Source organism: Cebus imitator, unplaced genomic scaffold (genome assembly GCF_001604975.1).
Source record: "Cebus imitator isolate Cc_AM_T3 unplaced genomic scaffold, Cebus_imitator-1.0 Scaffold452, whole genome shotgun sequence".
NCBI lineage: Eukaryota > Metazoa > Chordata > Mammalia > Primates > Cebidae > Cebus > Cebus imitator.
In genome coordinates, this window is record NW_016107767.1 from 507762 (window position 1) to 527100 (window position 19339).

A 19339-nucleotide genomic window follows, 5' to 3' on the forward strand; every position below is an offset into this window, starting at 1 on the left:
TACTGGGGAGTCACCGGTTATACTGGAATTAGATCTTTAGGAGTAGAACTTTTGGAATTATGCTTTTAATTCTGTCTAGCATATTGTTTGACTTTTAAGAATATTCAATCAAGTAATTTCTTGTACTACCAGTGATCAAATAAAGCATTTGTTATGTGGCTTCATCTTGGTATATAATTAATTTTAATATGACTAGGAAACAAGTACAGGGAAACAACTATGGAGAGGCGTATTTTGAGATGATACTGCTCTTAAATAGTACTCATTTATCTATTTGAGACAGAGTCTTCCTCTGTTATTCAAGCTAGAGTATAGTGGTAGTCATAGTTCACTGCAGCCTCCAGCTGTTGGGCTCAAGTGATCCTCCCACCTTAGCCTCCCAAGTAGCTGGGATTACAGGCATGAGCCACTGAGTCCATCCATCATATTCATGGATGCCTGGTTATGTAGAAGAGTTTGAATGTCAGTGAATCACATAAATTGCTTGCAGAATTTAGCGCACATGTACTTTTTTTTCCTGGGGATAAGACCCATAGATTTTATTAGATTTGTTAAAAGAGTTTTTGACTTCTATACGTTTAAGAGCTGCTGTTAAAATGAAATCTGTTTAGACTCTAATCTTTTTTTGTTCATTTATGTATGAGATCAGAATGTAGAATGGTTGTGTTCCCTAAAAAACCTGTTTACAGATAACTTTTACAAACTGATTTAATATAATTTCAGATTAATATTTGTCAGTGGTTTTTAAAGCTGCATTACATTTTGTCTGTTCTTTTCCATGGAATTCAGATATTTTGGAATTATGTGCTAAGAGATTTAGGTTTAATATAATTGTGTTATAACTTGAGTAATTTTCTGTTAATTGGTTTAGATATTTTTAGATGAGGAATTTAATGTGTAGTCTTTTGTTATTTCATATGTTTGTCAAATTGCTAACATGTATATTACTGAAGATAAGCCTTAGTTTCTTAATTTTTTTGTTTTTATTATAAGTAATTTTTCTATTGGAGAAAATGTATTTTCATTTTGACAATATACAGTAAGTTATTGGTGCTGATTTTATGAGTGTCATTAAAGTGTCATTTAAAATTATTTTTTACAGGAATGTTTCTGGAGTGTACTCGCCAAAATTAATTTTTTTGTTGCGTTTTAGGTAAAAAGATTGCTATATCAACTGAGGAAAGCAATAGCCTCACTGTCTTTATATTTTGAATTACTACAACAACTTTGATACCAACAATGAAGCAATGATATCTAGAAACAAAAGAGCATTTGCCAAGTCATCATAATTTCAAGTGATTGTACAAGCAGAAACAAGCTGTCGCAGACCTGTGTGTCAGCTAATATATGGAGAATGCTTTCTTCTGATGCTATTTATTTAGAGGCAGTTTTAATATAAATCATTTCAATTATACCTATATAAAATAAAATAAAAATGAGTGAAGCCCCCAGATTCTTCGTTGGACCAGAAGATACTGAAATAAATACTGGAAATTATCGGCATTTCTTCCACCATGCAGATGAAGACGATGAGGAGGAAGATGATTCTGTAAGCTGTTTGTTTTTTTCTTTGGTGAGAGAAGACCAATACAGTATAGGCTTTTTACTAATCACTGTTAAGGTGAATTAATCTTAAGACTCTTTTTTCCACATACAAATTTGTTGGAAAATGCTTTTTCCGTTTCATGGCTGATGTTGTTGAATCTATGGTGAATCAAGAAATACAATTATGGGTCAGACCTCTATGTTGTTTAATGATGCCTATTTTAGTTTCTTACAGTGATATGCATAGTGTAACTCAGTGCTAGGTAAAAAAAGTGGCAAAGAGAAACAGTAATCTGGGCCATAAATACAAAAGGTTTCTTCTATGTAGAAATATATAATAAATAATTGAAGATGAAGTAGAAGGAAAAAATTTTAAAGGTACTAAAGAAGATAGATTACTTAACTAGATTCATTAAGCTTATCATGTTACCAATGTGAGTTCTGGTTAAACTGATGATACTCATATTTATTAACTTACAGAAGTCTGAAAACTGAGTGGCTAGAAGGGTAGGCTACCTAAAGTATGTGTAGGTATGTGTGTCTAAAACTTGTTTTCTTTCTGATATAATGTTATATCCATGCTGGATCTTAGGAATGATATACATTTATTATGCTTATTTTGCTTATAGTTACATTAGACCAATATTTTTTTTACTCATCATTTAATTTTTTAAGTAGAGATTGATTTACTCTGAATACTGATTTAAAACACAGACTTACAATGTGTGTTTGTTTTGCATGTATTTCTAATTGGAAAGAGAATTTAGTTTTAAGAGAAAAACCTGTTCTATTTGGTAAGAACAAACCAAAAATAATGACTAGATGGCTCTTTAAGCCCTTTTTTTGTAATAAAAATATCTTTCATAGTGGAGTTATACATATCTGAAATGCAAACTCTACTGTTAACTCATTTAAAACCTTCAATACAGAGCACTTTTGCTACCTCCGGACCCTGAAAAACTAGATTTTCGGACAGGCTTCTCTTACCAGCTTAAACTTTTCTTCATATGAAGTTTTATCTAGAAGTCCTGTAAGTAAAACATAAAAGCAAAGTGTCTGTGGCTCGCTTAAACTAGAAAGCACTGTTGCCTCAGCCTCTACTACCTTTATCCCCCTTTTCTACAGTTCTTCTGAACATGGTGTGAACGCCACTGGCAGATCACAGCCAGGCTAATTACATGTAAAACTTTCATGTCTCATCTATACATCTAGACCTATTCCATCCTTTCCACCTTTTATGTTTTAGTAACATCAAAATTTTTATTTCTATATTTATTGCCATACCATGCGTCTTTACTGTTGTGTGTACTCTTTTATCTTTCTGAAATGACCTTATTTTGGGGTACCTTGTGTATTATTTTTCATTCTTCCAAACCCTCCTCAGATTTCACCTTTTACTCTTTCCACTCTCCTTGCTCTTTTTCCGAACAAAAATTGAAATACTTCTTCCTTATTACTGTGTCTTTACATTGGCATATACGTATACAGTTGTCCCTCAATATCCATGGGGAATTGGTTTTAGGGCTCCCTGTGGATACCAAAATCTGCAGCTGCTGAAGTCCTTTTTATAAAATTGTGTGACATACAAGCTGCATCTACCCATATGTTTTAAATCATCTCTAGATTACTTGTAATATCTAATACAATATAAATACTGTGTAAATAGTTATATCATTTAGAGAATAATGATAAGAAATATAGTCTGTGTATGTTCAGTACAGATACTTTTCTCCTCCAAATATCTTTAATATATGATTAATTGAATCTATGGATGTCGAACCCATGGATATGGAGAGCCAACTGTACTTCTATTCCATGTATCACAATGTATTTTATTATTACTGTGTTTCCTGGTAGACTCAAAGTACTTTGAGGATAGGTACTTCTATATATCTAATCTTTAGCACATAGTATGATGCTGAAATATGATGCACAATTATCATTTTACAGGAGCTTGATTTAGTTCATTTGATCTCTAGCTTTATATTTATAAAACAATTTATTCCAGATCATTCTCCTGTTTTTAAGGTGTCTCTCCTGTTTTTAAGATTTCAAAGATGTGAATATCATGTTTTTAGACATTCAACCTAACAATGCCTCAGATTTATTTAGAAAATTATCTTCATGATTTTAAAGTTTTACCTAATAAAGAAATTCTATAATTGTGTCTTAAGAATGTAAGGTTATTTGTAAATTTTAAACTTGGAGGTTTCCCATTCATCTTAGCCAGTGAGCAGATATTCATTAAATAGAGCTATAATAAGTAAAACTAATATATATTAGTATTTTAAAAAATTGTAGAGCAATGTGAAATGTTAGGTTAGAGTACATTTGTTATCTGGGGAAATCTACTTTAGGAACATTATAGTGAAATGTATGAAAACTTTTGATCAGGAAAGAATTGAATAAGGGAATGTAAAAGTGGATGGTCAGAAAGGTAAATACAGAAGACGCCAGAAAGGTCAGCATTTATAATCTATTTGATTTACCAATTAAATCTAGTACCGATTGGAACTCTACATTTCATGAGTTTGAGGAGATAATACAGAAATATTGTTCTAGGCATAAAAAAGGAACAATTTAATTCTGATATTATTTCATTTTATTTTTAGATATATTAAGAAAAGCCCAGTAAAGCACTTTTGTCCTAGATTATAATGTTATATGAAATGTATAAAGTATCATGGAAGAAAGAAGAATTGAAATGAAAAAACTCAACACAGATTTGTATATTTGATATACAAATGCAAAGATCACAGAATCTTGAGTAATTTTATAAATCTATGAGCTACTCAGAAATTAGTTTCTATATCCTGCTTTTTTAGTTTTAGGTTGAATCCTGGTCTTTGAGCTGTTATGAGGATGCCAGAGAAGAGTAACACCAATAAATAGGAGTATTGACTACGAAGACAGGGGTGGCAAAGAGACTTGACACCTCTGTTAGCAGTGTGACTTTCTTTAAAATTTCCTTCCAAGTTGTCATTGATGACCAATGAATATTCAATTCAAACTACAATAATAATTTAATACTGTATAGCTTTGTAGTCAAGACTGTGTCCTACTTTAGGCAAGAGAATTATTTTATCTTTTTGCATACAGTAGATCAGTATTGGCCCTTACTATACTTTACTGGTGTGAGAAAGGTAAATAAATGCTAGAGGTAGTTAAAGAGGGGGTACTTTTTAAGTTTTAAATTTCATTGAAAATAGCAACAATATTTGTTTTGAAAGTGTTTTTGTTTTTAAATTTTTCTCCAGACCTTTGTAGAAAACTGCTTTTTAAGTGTTTATTGTAAAAATGATATAATTTAAAAAAATTCCATTGTTGGTTAATATGTCACTTTTATTGATTCATCACATGTTTTATCTACTTTTGGAAAACAAGTTAAGATAGCTGTACTTTGGAGTTCATGTAAAGTTAACCTGATTTTTGTTTGGTTTTTGTTTTAGCCACCAGAAAGGCAGATTGTGGTTGGAATATGTTCCATGGCAAAGAAATCCAAATCCAAACCAATGAAGGAAATTCTTGAACGGATCTCCTTATTTAAGTATATCACAGTAGTAGTCTTTGAAGAGGAGGTTATTTTGAATGAACCCGTGGAAAACTGGCCTTTATGTGATTGTCTCATATCTTTCCATTCTAAAGGTATTAAGGGAAGTGGGGGAGAAAGTCCTTTATCCTCTCTGATTATAAAACTACTACATATTAATTATAGACTATGAGATAAAACAAAAGTAATTTTTAACCCACTTTCATGGACAGGTGATATTAACATTTTGATATATTTCTTTCCAGTGTTTGTCTTCTCTGTGTATTTTTTAAATTTAGTGTCATAGTGTGTGTGTAATTTTATATTTAACTTTTTTCACTATTATAACAAGAAGTTTTTTCCCCCACCATATCATTCTTAGGTAATGTGGGCTTTAATGGTGGCATAGTATATTATTGTGTGGATATACCATAACATATTTAAATTTATCTAATAACCTAACATTTGGACAGTTTCCAATTTTCACTATTAAAAATAAGATTGTTTGGACTCCTCACTGCATATTTTTGTTTATATCTCTAAGTTTCTTAGGATAAGTTCTTGAATTATTGAATATTTTAAGCCCCTTTCTATGCTGTATAGAAAAAGATCTATCATTCCTCATATACATATTCATACTTTATTTTTAAGAACTTAATAATTTAAGATTTTTAGATATTCCTTGCTATATTTTATTAATCAAGCTGAAATATCAATTCAGGTTAAGTATTATTTCATAGCAAAGTCCACTAATCAAAATTGTTGCTTAGTGTATATCTGAAAGAATCTGTGAATTAAGTAAAATTCCAACTAAGAACTATTAATTGAAAAGACGTGTTCTCAGTTGTAAATGTATTCATATTTAATCATCACTTGTTACTAAAATATGTTGTCCTGAGCTATGTTAAAGTCTTATTTCAGCAAGAAAAAGATGGAGCATGATTGTGCTACCATAGCCTAAATTGGTGTTCATTATTTTGTAGAGAAGTCAAGACGCTGATCTTTACAGACTGAGGCTGCTCATATTAGAGAACCTTAAATTTCTTCCTGCTTGAGAGTAAAGTGTTCTTCTCTTACTCTCACATGGTTCTTCCTATAAAAGCTACATTTGCCTGTAAAATCTAGGTGCTATAGCTAATGTCATATTCCATATACCATCTTTTGGTAGGGAGTGTTTCTTTTTAATGAAAACAAAAGCAGGAAACTGTGTAGGTATTTCTATTTGCTGAATTCTGTAAGGAGGCTTCAATCATAGACATTGAGACATCTTTACAAGTGATGATTCTGAGAGTATAAAACTTCAAGGATTTGTAATTTGTGGATAAGTCATTCTTGATATAGGGTATCTGTATTTAAATTTTAAAAACTAAAAGGAGTTTAGGAATAAATCTTGTTTAACGGGCCACAGCTTTGTCTTTTGTTTTAATTTCAGTATGTTTTAATACTTTTTCTCTTAACTAGTACTGTAAAATATAGTCTCTTCACAGATATACTTAGTATTCTCTAGTTGCATACTAAAGTTTTGTATCCTTGCTGATTTTTGTGCTTTTCCATAGATATTTATTAAAATATTGTCTCTTAAGAAATAATAACTGTTAACGTTTATTGAGCACTTATTATGCCAGGTACTGTGCTAAGTGACTTAGATACACACTATTATTAATTCTTCAAAACTCTACTAGGTAAAACTGGTATAATACTCCTTTATGCTGGTGTCAGAGACTTAGAAACATTAAACAAATTTGCCCAAGGTCACATAGCTAGTGAAAGATGAAACCAGAATTTCATTGCTGTTTTATGCCCTTAACTGTTACAGTATACAACTAATGATGTGTATGAGGTATAAAATTGAAGACTTTGTGTCAGTTTTTTTCCCCTAGAGACAGGGTCTTGCTCTGTCGACCAGGCTGGAGTGCAGTAGTACAGTCACATAGCTCACTGTAACCTCAGACTTTTGAACTCAAGTGATCCTCCCACCTCATCCTCCTGAATAGATAGAACTATAGATTGTGCCACTACCCTCAGCTGATTTGTTAAATTTTTTGTAGAGATGAGATCTTGCTATGTTGCCCAGGCTGGTGTTGAACTCCTAGTCTCAAGCACTCCTCCCAACTCAGCCTCTCAGTGCTGGAATTACAGGCAAGAGCCGCTGCACCTGGCCTTAGTGCCAATATAGAAAGTAAAATATAATCATTAAAATTTTGGGGGGGAGGGGTCCTGTTCTTAACCATATCTGCTATTTGATTTGTTTTTATTGTAATTAGAACTTTTACCAGCCTAGAAGTTTCACAGAGTTAATTTCTAATATTTTAATGACCTAGCCTAGCATGATTCTGCTTATATATTTTATATTTTGAGCATATATGTCATCTATAAATTAATTTTTGCTTTTGTTGCCTTATTGTTTTTTTTGAGATGGAGTCTTCCTCTGTAGCCCAGGCTGGAGTGCAATGGCGCAGTCTCCACTCACTGTAGCCTCCGCCTCCTGGTTCAAGCAATTCTCCTACCTCAGCCTCCCGAGTACCTAGGGTTACAGGCATGCATCACCACACCCAGCTAATTTTTTGTATTTTTAATAGAGACGGGTTTCACCATGTTGGCCAGGCTGGTCTCCAACTCCTGACCTCGTGATCTGCCCGTATTGGCCTCCTGCTGGGATTACAGGTGTGAGCCACTGTGCCTGGCCCGCTATTTTTAAAGGTACATAAGGTCTTCGGATACCAGCTAATTTATGTGTATAGGTATCAAGATAAGTGAAAAGAAGATATGTTAAATATATTTTTTAAAAATTACCAAGTGATTCTGAGACACCCATGTTGTTATTTATATGGAGATTTCTCTTTGTGTATGAGGTGAATCTTACCTACTTTCAGGTGGTTGACAAGTCAGACATTCACTCACATGTCAGTGCTCCAAATTTGGTTATATAACCACTGGTTGCTATGCCTTAACAATCAGGAAAAAATAAGATTTAATATGTAAGTTAAATCAAGTTTTATGTGTATATTATTTCATAGCTTTTATAGAAGACAGTTATATGTTAATGAAATTAATCTTTTATGGGAGGTGGCATCAATTCAAGTTAATAAAGTATAGATGTCAACTTATCTTGAGACTGTACAGAATATGTTAATAATATGTGTTCTTAGGATTTCCACTGGACAAAGCGGTTGCCTATGCAAAACTCAGGAATCCATTTGTAATCAATGACTTGAATATGCAGTATCTCATACAGGATAGGTGAGTGGTAAAGTTGACTGAATTAAGGGAAGGAAAATTAACATTTATTTAGTACCTACTCTACATGGACATGTCATCAGATGCTTTTGCATTATTAATTGATTGTACTTTCAAAATAATGGTCAGAAATAGTTATTTATTACCTAATTTTATAGATGAGGAATCTTGATAGGAAGATTGGTTAATCTCCCCAAAGTCACAAGTAGTTTCCCAAGTAGTAGGACAAAGACTTAAATGAGATTGTTTACTTTCTAGAACCGTTTAAACCATTGAAAGTTAGGAGCACTTTTTCTGTCATGGAACTGATGATGAATTTAAGACTTTACTTATTATAACTAGATTTTTTTAAATGGTAAAGTATACCTGTTTTGAAAAATGTTATACTGTATGTCTTAGCATTCATTTAACAAGTAAAAAGCACAGATTTCTAATACATTGTAAAATGAGTATATTTATATATTTCATTTAATTGATATTTCACTTCAATAGTTATGTCACCAGCATTCTATTTTTTCGTGTTGTTACCATTGCAATATGAGATTATATATGAAAATGCTTTGTAAATATGAGACCCTATGGTTTTTTCACTTTGCTATTTTTTTCTATTCTTCCAGAGAGTAACATTATTAATCTAAAATTTTAAACATTTTCTCTATGTTTACATATTAATTCATATTATATGTGTGTGTGTGTGTATATATATATATATATACACACAGCTATAGAAATGTGTGTTTATTTTAAATGGTTAGAAAAGTAAAAGTGTACCGAAAGCCATTTAATCTTGTCACTATAACTATCATATTTCTTCATACAGAAAGCAACACATACATACAATCACATTTTACCAAATTAGAATCACTTTTCTCTAGTATGCTGTGAATGTTTCTCCATGTCATTAAATACTATTTGAGCATAAGGTTTTTAAGGCTTAGGTAATGTTCTATCATTGTGATATATCAACTTTAACCATTTTTAAAATACATTTTATGTCCTCAGTTTTAATAAGCTAGAAAAGAATTGTGCATAAATTTTTGTTCTCATTGCTGTTTCCTCAGAATACTTTTTAAAATATTTGAAATGACATATTTGTTTATTTAAAAAATAAAAAGTGTTGATATACACACTCTTTTTAGTTGTAGAACAGAAATAGTATCTTCTAAGAAAACTACAATAATATAGTCATTGTGAAATGGAGCAATAAAACAATAAGGATGTTTTCCTTTTTCTTCAGGAGAGAAGTATATAGTATTCTTCAAGCTGAAGGTATTTTACTTCCTCGTTATGCAATTTTGAACCGTGACCCAAATAATCCCAAAGGTAAGAGTAAGAAATTTTGAGTAAGCTTCCTTTGCCATTTGACATACTTTTGGGCCACATTCTTACAATAATTAACTGGAAGGAATTTAAAGAATTTATCATATTCCATTAAAAAAAATCTAAACAGACAAACATTATATTTAATTAAATTGTGACATTGAGTTAAAAGACTACCTAATAGTTTAGAAGTTATTTATCCTTCTCTTCTTTGGCCTGCTTTTGATATATCTCTAAGTATCATGTTAGAATTTTGAAACTACATATCAGTAAATTTGTATTGATTTAGGGTGAACAAGTGATTTACCTATGACTATTGAATTCAGTTTTAGAAACTTCATGCTACAGTGCCAAAAACTAAAAATTAGCCAAGAATTTTGAAACACAGTTGGCCCTGGAACAGCATGGTTTTGAACTGTGACAGTCTGCTTATTCCTGGAATAAACATAAATTAAAAATTCAATATTCATGGGTCCCACATATACTGATAGCAGACTTTTCATTTACATGGATTCTGCAGAGCCAACTGTGGGACTTGAGTATATGAAGATTTTGGCATATGAAAGGATTCCTGGAACCAGTCACCATGTATACCAAGGGCAACAGTGCTTCTAAGTATTTATTAATATTTTTAAAGCACTGTTTGCTCTTTTTTTCTGGTTATCTGAAACATGGCATGGAAGCTATACCTAACTGAGTCTGAAGGCAAGATACATGTTTATCTTAGGAGTTTAATATTCTGTTCACACTTAGTATTGTGGGGAATTTTGATGAATTTATCATACCTTAAGCCATCTTTTATTAAAACTGAAGGGGGAGACAGAACGAGATAGCCAAATATACCCTACACTGATTATCCCCTTCCCCACAGGAACACCAAATTGAAAACTAGCCATGCAGGAAACCACCTTCCTAAGAACAAAAAAATTACCCCACCTAAGTGGTACCTCTAGGAGTCGACAAGAGTTGTAGCATTCCTGGGCTTAGGACGCCCCCTAGTGCTAATACAGCTTCAGTGACCTCAGGCATAGATCATAACACAGTCTTTTTTGAGTATGTGGAAAGCTTTCTTAAAAAGGATGGACACAAACGTGCCCAAGCTGTGAAGACTGAATTAAATACCTAACTCATAAATGCCCAGACATCAGTGAATGTCTACAAGCATCAAGAACATCCAGGAAAATGTGACCTCACCAAGCAAACTAAATAAGTTACCAGTTACCAATCCTGAAGTGATGGACATATGTGACCTTTCAGACAGAGAATTCAAAATAGCTGTCTTGAGGAAGCTCAAGAACTTCAAGGTAACATGGAGAAGGAATCAGAATGGTATCAGAGAAATTACAACACAATTGAAATAATTTAAAACAAGCCAAAATTCTGGAACTGAAAAATTCAGTTGACAAACTGAAATATACGTCAAAGTCTTTCAACAGCAAAGTGGATCAAGTAGTAGAAGGAATTAGTGAACTTGAAGATCAGCTATGTGAAAATACATAGCCAGAGGAGAAAGATAGGAAAATAATGAAACACCCCTACAGGACTAAAGAGACCTCACAGAGGAGTCTGCACAAACTGCCCAGGTAGCACTTTTTTGTCTTTTTAGCCCACTCCTTTCTTTGTTTTCCTTTAAGACCTTTGGGACCTATGTAGTTAATAAGGGGAAGGGAAGATGTCAAAAAAAAAAAAAATCTTAAAAATCACCTTAATGGGGCAAATATAAGAATTATTGCACTTAAAGACAACATAGAGAGATCATGGTAGAAAGTTTATTCAAAGAAACAATAATAAAATTTTCCAAGTCTAAAGAAAGATATGAATATCCAGGTACAAGAAGGTCATAGAAGAACATGAAGATTTAACCCAAATAAGACTACCTCACGGCATATATTAATCAAACTCTCAAAGATCAAGGATAAACAAAGGATCATTAAAACACCAAGAGAAAAGATGTATATAACATATAAAGGAGTTCTGATAAACTGGCAGCTGACATCTAAGCAGAAAGCTTATAGGCTAGGTGAGAGTGTGATGGCATTTAAAGTATTGAAGGAAAAAAAAAAAAACAAAAAAACTTCCAGCCTAGAATAGTCTATTCAGCAAAATTATCCTTCAAACGTGAAGACATAATAGACTTTCCTAAACAAAAGCTGAGAGATTCATGAATACCAGTCCTATCTTACAGGAAATGCTAAAAGGAGTTTATCAATCTGGTAGAAAAATACATTAACAACAAGAAAGCATCTGAATGTTTAAAACTCACTGGTAATAGTAAGTACACAGATAAATACATAATGCTGTAACACTGTTATTGTGGTGTATAAATCTCATATATTTCATAAAGACTAAAAGGCAAACATGTCAGAAATAATTACAATAACTTTTTAAGAGTATAGAAACATAAAAATAGAGACAATAAAAAGGGAAGAGGGATGGAGTTAAAATATAGAGTTTTAAAAATTTTCTCCTTCGTTTCTTTGTAATCAGAGTTGTCATCAGTTTAAAATAATTGGTAATAAAATGATACTTGTAAGCCTTATGATAATCGCAAAACAAAAATCTGTAATAGATACACACACACACAAAAAGAAATTAAAACATACTATCAGAGAGAATTACATATATACATATTTGAGACAGGGTCTTGCTCTTCACCTATGTTGGAGTGAAGTGGTATGATCACATTTCACCAAAGTTGGAGTGAAGTGGCATGGTCACGTTTCACTGTAGCCTAGACTTGCAAGTGATCCTCCCACATCAGCTTCCTGAGTAGCTGGGACTACAGGCATGAGCCACCAGGCCCAAGTAATTATTTTTTGTAGAGACAGGGTCTCACTGTGTTGCCCAGGCTGGTATCAAGACTCCTTGGCTCATGTGATCCTCCTGTCTCAGACTCCCAAAGTGCTAGGGGCCATCATGCCCAGGCAGAAAATCACTTTCCCACAAAGGAAGACAGGAAGGAAGGAAGGGAGGACAAAAAAATAAAAACCTCAGAAAACAAATACCAAAATGGCAGTAGTAAGTCTTTACCTATCAGTAATAACATTGAATGTAAATGGGCTAAATTCTTGCATCAAAAGACATAGAGTTGCTGAATGGATTAAAAAATAAGACCCAACTTTCTGCTGTCTACCTATGACCATTTCAATTGATGGAGAAAAAGCATTTCTCTGTCATTTGATAAAATTAAACATCTCTTTATGGTAAAATCTCCTTAAAAACTGGATATGGAAGGAACTTACCTCTATATGATAAAAGCCATGTATGACAAACTCACAGCTAACATCATATTGAACAGGAAAAAGGTGAAAATATTTTCTCTAATACTTGGAACAAGACAAGGATGTTCACTTTTGTTACTTTTATTCAACATAGTACTGGAAATTACAGCCAGAGAACATAGGGAAGATAAGGAAATAAAGGACATCCAAATTGAAAAGGAAGGGGTTAAATTATCCTTGTTTACAGATGATATGATCCTATATTTAGAAAATTCTAGCATCTCTACCACAAAACTATTAGAGCAAGTTCAGTAAAGTTGTAGGATACAATATCAACATTAAAAAATCCATACCATTTCTATATGTGAACAGCAAATAATCTGAAAAACCAAAAAATGTAATCCCATTTACAGTAGCTACAAATAAATATCTAGGAGTTCACTTAAAGAAATGAAAGAGCTCTTCTACAGTGAAAACCATAAAATGCTGATGAAAGAAATTGAACAGAACATGCAAGAAATGGAAAGATACTTCATTTTCATAGATTGAAAGAATCAATTTTGTTATCATTGCCATCCTACTCAAAACTGCCTACAGATTCAGTGCAGTCAGAATACCAAAGACATTCTTCAAGAGATAGAAAAACAATCCTAAAATTTATATGAACTCAGTATAGACCAATGGAACAGAATAGAGAATCCAGAAAAAAATACACACATTTGCAGGTAACTCATTTTCAACAAAGGTGACCTGAACGTCCACTGGGGAAAGGACAGTCTCTTCAGTAAGTAGTGTTGGGAAAATTTGATATCTATATGCAGAATGAAACTATACCCCTATCTCTCTCCATATATATAATCAAAATGGATGAAAGACTTACATCTAAGCTCTGAAACTATGCAGTTACTAGAAGAAAACATTGTAGAAACACTCCAGGATATTGGTCTGGGGAAAGATTTCTTGATTAAGTAAGGTCTCAGAAACCCAGGCAACCAAAACAAAAATATACAAATGGGATCACATCAACCTAAAAAGCCTCTCCACAACAAAGGAAATAATACAGTGAAGAGACAGTTTATGCTATGGGAAAAAATATTTGCAAACTACTCATTTGACAAGGGACTAATAACCAGAATACATAAGAAGCTCAAACAACTCTATGGGAAAAAAAAAAATCTAATTAAAATATTGGCCAAAGATTTGAACAGATGTTTCTGAAAGGAAGACATACAAATGGCCAATAGGTATATGAAAATATTCTGAACATCACCAGTCATCAGAGAAATACAGATCAAATCTATAATGAAATATCATTTCATCCCAATTAAAATGGCTTTTATCAAGAAGACAAGCAATAATAACTGTTTGTGAGGATGTGGAGAAAGGGAATACTATTGGCAGGAATGTAAATTACTAAAGCCATATTGAGAACAGAATGGAGGTTCCTCAAAAAACTAAAAATAAAGCTACCATATGATCTTGCAATCCAACTTCTGGGTGTATGTCCAAAAGAAAGGAAATCAGTATATTGAAGAGCTGTTTGCACTCATGTTTATTGTAGCACTGCTTGCAATAGCCAAGATAGAAACAACCTAAGGGTCCATTAATGGATGGATAAAGAAAATATGGTACCTATACAAAGTGGTATTATTCAGCCATAAAGATAATGATATACTGTTATTTGCAACAAAATGAATGGAACTGGAAGTCATTATGTTAAATAAGCCAAGCCAGAAATAAATACTGCATGTCGTCATGTGTGGGTGCTTAAAAAAAAATGTAGAGCTTGAGCTTAGAATAATTGTTACTGGACGGAAGGATTGCAAGGATAGCAGGGATGAAGTGAGGATGGTTAATGAGTATAAAAATATAGTTTGATAGAGTGAATAAGATCCAGTATTTGGTAGTACAAGAGAGTGGCTGTAGTTAACAATAATTTATTTTATATTTTGAAATAGCTGATAGTGAAATTAGAATGTTCCTAACACAAAGAAATGATAAATACCCCAACTATATCTTTTGGGGTGATGAATACCCCAACTATACCAATTTGATTATTGCGCATTGTATGCCTGTATCAGAATTTCACATGAACCACATAAATATATACAACTATTAGGTACCCATGATGATTAAAAATAACATTAAAAAAAAAAAAGTCATCATCATCTGAAACAGGAAACTTTTCTTGTCTCGAGGTAAAAAATTAACTTTCTAATTGGATTGTTGGCTTACTTTGCATAAAAGTTCCTTTTCTAACTTAAATAACTTAATGTTTTACAATATCTATGATAGAAATAGTCCCACACAGTTTTCGGAAGATGGTGGCATGCTGGAGTTATTTCTCAGTCTTTCTTGATATAGTGATTTCATGTCTAACTTTGAATTCTGTGGTGTGGTAGCGTGAAATGGCAAGTCCATAAAATTTTGAAGAACTATAGCTTTTAATGCCATATATATCATAAATTTTGACACGCTAATTGCATAAACATATTTAATTAAAATCAAGTATATTATCCAAGTTTACTTTTCTTTATGGTCTTTTAGTAAAAAAGTCAATAATAATGTGGTGTCCTGATAATAAGAATATGTGATATTTCTTGCTATCGTGTTTGATTTATAGAATGTAATCTGATTGAAGGGGAAGATCATGTGGAAGTAAATGGGGAAGTTTTTCAAAAGCCATTTGTAGAAAAGCCAGTCAGTGCAGAAGATCACAATGTTTACATTTATTACCCAACTTCTGCTGGCGGTGGAAGTCAAAGACTCTTTAGAAAGGTAAAACGTTTGTAACTTTTGTATGAATAGTCTTATTTATACATTTTGTATAAGTGTTATTAAAAGCAATCAAGCATTTAATTGATTAAATATTGAATTCTTGAAAATGTATCATTTAAAGGTAAATTCATAAAACTGATGTACTTTGTTAGAAAAGCATGGCATTATTTTAGTTATTTAATGTTGTTAAGCAGAATTTCTGCCTACAGAATGCCAGGAAAGTTACTTGATTTTTCTTTTCCCTCCCATTTGTAAATCTGTCAAACTAGAAATTCACTTAAGCAGTAGCAGTCTTTTAGAATAATGGTCCAGAAAAATAACAGCTCATAGAAAAAGTAACACTAATAACTTTACATACATGAAAGTACACTTAATTGTACTCACGATAAAATAAATACAAACTAAATCTAGATATAATGACATTGTATTACTTTTTGGATTGACAAAGATAAAAAATATTGAGGTAGTTGAGAAACAAGCACAAGGCTAAACATTGTTGGCAGAAATGAAAAGTAATATAACCTCTTAGCAACATAATTTAGAAATGTATCAGAATGTAAAATGCACATATATGTATAAAAAATAATGGAAATTCAAATTAAGAACATAGTGAGATACCATTTTAACATCCATTAAAGCAGCAGATATTAAGAAGCCTAGCAATAACAAGTGTAAACAAGTCTATGGAACAGTAGAAACTTACACATTGCTGATGAGACCCTGCATTATTAAAATAATTGATAAAGATTATTCATTATCTTCATAAGTTGAATATGAGCACATTCTATCATGGAGCAATTGTACTTTTATTATATACCTTAGAAACACTCATACATGTTTGCTGTTGGGACATATAAGAATGTTGAAAGCAGCATTGTTAAAATTACCAAAGCTTGGAAAACAACCTAAACATATATTGATAGGAGAATGGATGAATTCTGGTGTATTTACACAGTGGAAAATTCTAGGGTAGTAAAAATAAACAAGTTTGAAATACATGCAGCAACCTAAATGAATCTTAGGAACATAATTCTTAGTATTTATTGTATTTCTATGCTCTTTACATATAGTAACAATAGAAACTACTATAGTGCCAAGTATATAGTAAGTTTTATTAAATATTTGTGGATTTAAAAACTGTATTTGAGAATTTCTAAGATGGAAATAGGTGGTAAATAAATTATTTGTCATTTTATCATAAAAATGAGAGAAATAATTTGCTTTTTATATCAATGGACATCTTTTGTTTTCAGATTGGCAGTAGAAGTAGTGTTTATTCTCCAGAAAGCAATGTACGAAAAACAGGCTCATATATATATGAAGAGTTTATGCCTACAGATGGTACTGATGTTAAGGTAAGGTTGATTAAATTATATTTTAATTTTATATTTCAAGCTTACCAATGATATCAGAAAAAGAAATTAACCTTTAGCTGGATACAGCCAACTTTTATTCTGGATCTCTTTCTTTTTGATTACGGATTCCTCATGTTGTTCCATGAACATCTTTGGCAGTCTGAAGCCTATTGACTCTTAAAAGTAGTGTTTTTAAATGCCTAAAACATGTAAGATTATGACGGAGACCAATTTTATTCAAATATAATAAAATATTTAAAACCAACTTTGTGTTACACATAATATGTCTTTAAAGGGGCATTACATAATAAGATACCAGAGGTAAAGGTTTAATAACAACCACAGTTTCTAAGCAGTGATTAATGTGAGGTTTTGAGATGTTACAACTGTGATGTAATACAAAACATGCCTGTCATTTTAGTTGGTGACAAAAAAGCTCTTAATTGCTTTACCTTCAGCCAGTCTCTCTTTACCCAGAATGTTTTCAAAAGTGTAAATCTGACTATGAATCTTTCCTTAAAAATTCTCTAGTGGATCCTTATTGACCATAGGATAATAACCAGATTCAAAATCCTTCCATACAAGATATTTCAGCCTGTCCTCTGTTTGTCTTATAAACCTGATTTCCTACAGTATAAACTACATCTGATTACTTGCCAAAATCGGAGTACATCATGCTGTTCATGCCTTTTTCTTTACTTTTCTCCTCTTGTCTGCACCCAGATTCATGCCCCGATCCTTTTAAAGATTTTCTTTTCGGAGGTTTTTTTTTTTTTTTTTTTTTTTTTTTTTTTTTGTTGTATAGTTATTTGCATCTCTCATTCGTTAAACAATTTGAGGAGAGCAATCACACTGTATACTTCCAGGTATTCCCTCACAATACTCAGTATAATAGTTTTCTATAGAGAATGAAACTTCACTTTACCACTTTTGCCATATAATAATTACTTATAACCTTTCTCAATAACTGAAAATTTGGGCATGTAAAATAGAAAGATGTGTCTTTCTGTTAGCCTGGATTCTGAACTATTTTTTAATGATTGTTTTTTCACTGGATTTGTTGTCTGCTGGTTACACACACACATACACATATTTATACATTTGTTTAACATTTGTGAAAGGTTTATACATTGGGTCCAGATTCACACACACACGCAAGCACACACACACACATATTTATACATTTGTTTAACATTTGTGAAAGGTTTATACATTGGGTCCAGATTCACACACACACGCAAGCACACACACACACATATTTATACATTTGTTTAACATTTGTGAAAGGTTTATACAGTGGGTCCAGATTATGCCCATGCTGAAGCTCGAAAATCTCCAGCACTTGATGGCAAGGTGGAACGAGACAGTGAAGGAAAAGAAGTAAGATATCCTGTTATTCTCAATGCACGAGAGAAATTAATTGCTTGGAAAGTCTGCCTTGCTTTTAAGGTAAGATGTTATACAAGCCTATAGATCCTTATAAAGGTAAATTCTAATTTTCTTTTTTGACTAAGACATTATTGGGGCTAATTAGAGAAGTAAACTGAGAAAGTAATTAGTACATCTGAATGGTTCATGTACTTTTCAAGTGATTCTTGTAGTATCAATTTATTCTTTTGTATTACATAAAAGAAAACCTGGTCAATTTATTCAGAAATTAAAATTACAGAAATGACTCATCTAACCAGAGTTTTAGGGGTATTGTCTAACATATTTTTTGAAACTGGCTTTAAGTGTTACTTTCATAGAATTGGTAAAATTTCTTTGATGAATGATAACAGTTCTTGGTGGTCTAGCCTTGGTGATTGGTTCTTTGGCCTGAAATAAGATAAATGATGTTCATGAAAGCAATATAAAAACATTTCTTAAAAAAACTTTTTTACTTCTGACATTTGACTAATTCTCTTAATCTATATTGTTAGATTAAGATTAAATTAATCTATATTTAAATAGAAGTAGTACAACCTTCATTTAATGAAGGATAAATATTTTACCTTTTTGAAATCTTGCCTTGAATCTATAGGTTAAAGACTAGTATATATTACTGGTTATTAAATAATAAATAATTACTTTGTGCCTTAATAATTTGAAGTGTCTTTCATGGCAGGAATGTTAGCCTATAAGTAAGTTTTAATAGCTTTATAGAAATCCTTTCATTAGACCAGGATTCTGAAAGCTGTGACATAAAATCACATTATACTCATACCTGATGATTGAACAAAAAATGTAGATTAGAGGCCGGGCGCGGTGGCTCAAGCCTGTAATCCCAGCACTTTGGGAGGCCGAGGCGGGTGGATCACGAGGTCAAGAGATCGAGACCATCCTGGTCAACATGGTGAAACCCCGTCTCTACT

The 19339-nt window shown here is 32.2% G+C and overlaps 1 protein-coding gene across 26 annotated transcripts in view; it reads left to right on the forward strand.

Annotated features, from left to right (window-relative positions):
• The window catches only part of PPIP5K2 (diphosphoinositol pentakisphosphate kinase 2), an 80920-nt gene that overhangs the window by 7809 nt on the left and 53772 nt on the right, over positions 1-19339 (forward strand). For 24 of the 26 annotated variants that reach the window (XM_037732532.1, XM_017511805.1, XM_017511786.1 and 21 more), the window contains 7 exons: positions 1154-1549; positions 4995-5190; positions 8224-8314; positions 9549-9634; positions 15476-15630; positions 16884-16985; positions 18273-18434. In XM_037732532.1, coding sequence (XP_037588460.1) covers positions 1436-1549; positions 4995-5190; positions 8224-8314; positions 9549-9634; positions 15476-15630; positions 16884-16985; positions 18273-18434 — 906 coding nt within the window. In that variant the 5' untranslated portion in view covers positions 1154-1435. Of the gene's footprint in view, positions 1-1153; positions 1550-4994; positions 5191-8223; positions 8315-9548; positions 9635-15475; positions 15631-16883; positions 16986-18272; positions 18435-19339 lie in introns of those variants that run through there. The other 2 variants (XM_017511792.2, XM_037732546.1) reach the window with 2 other exon arrangements.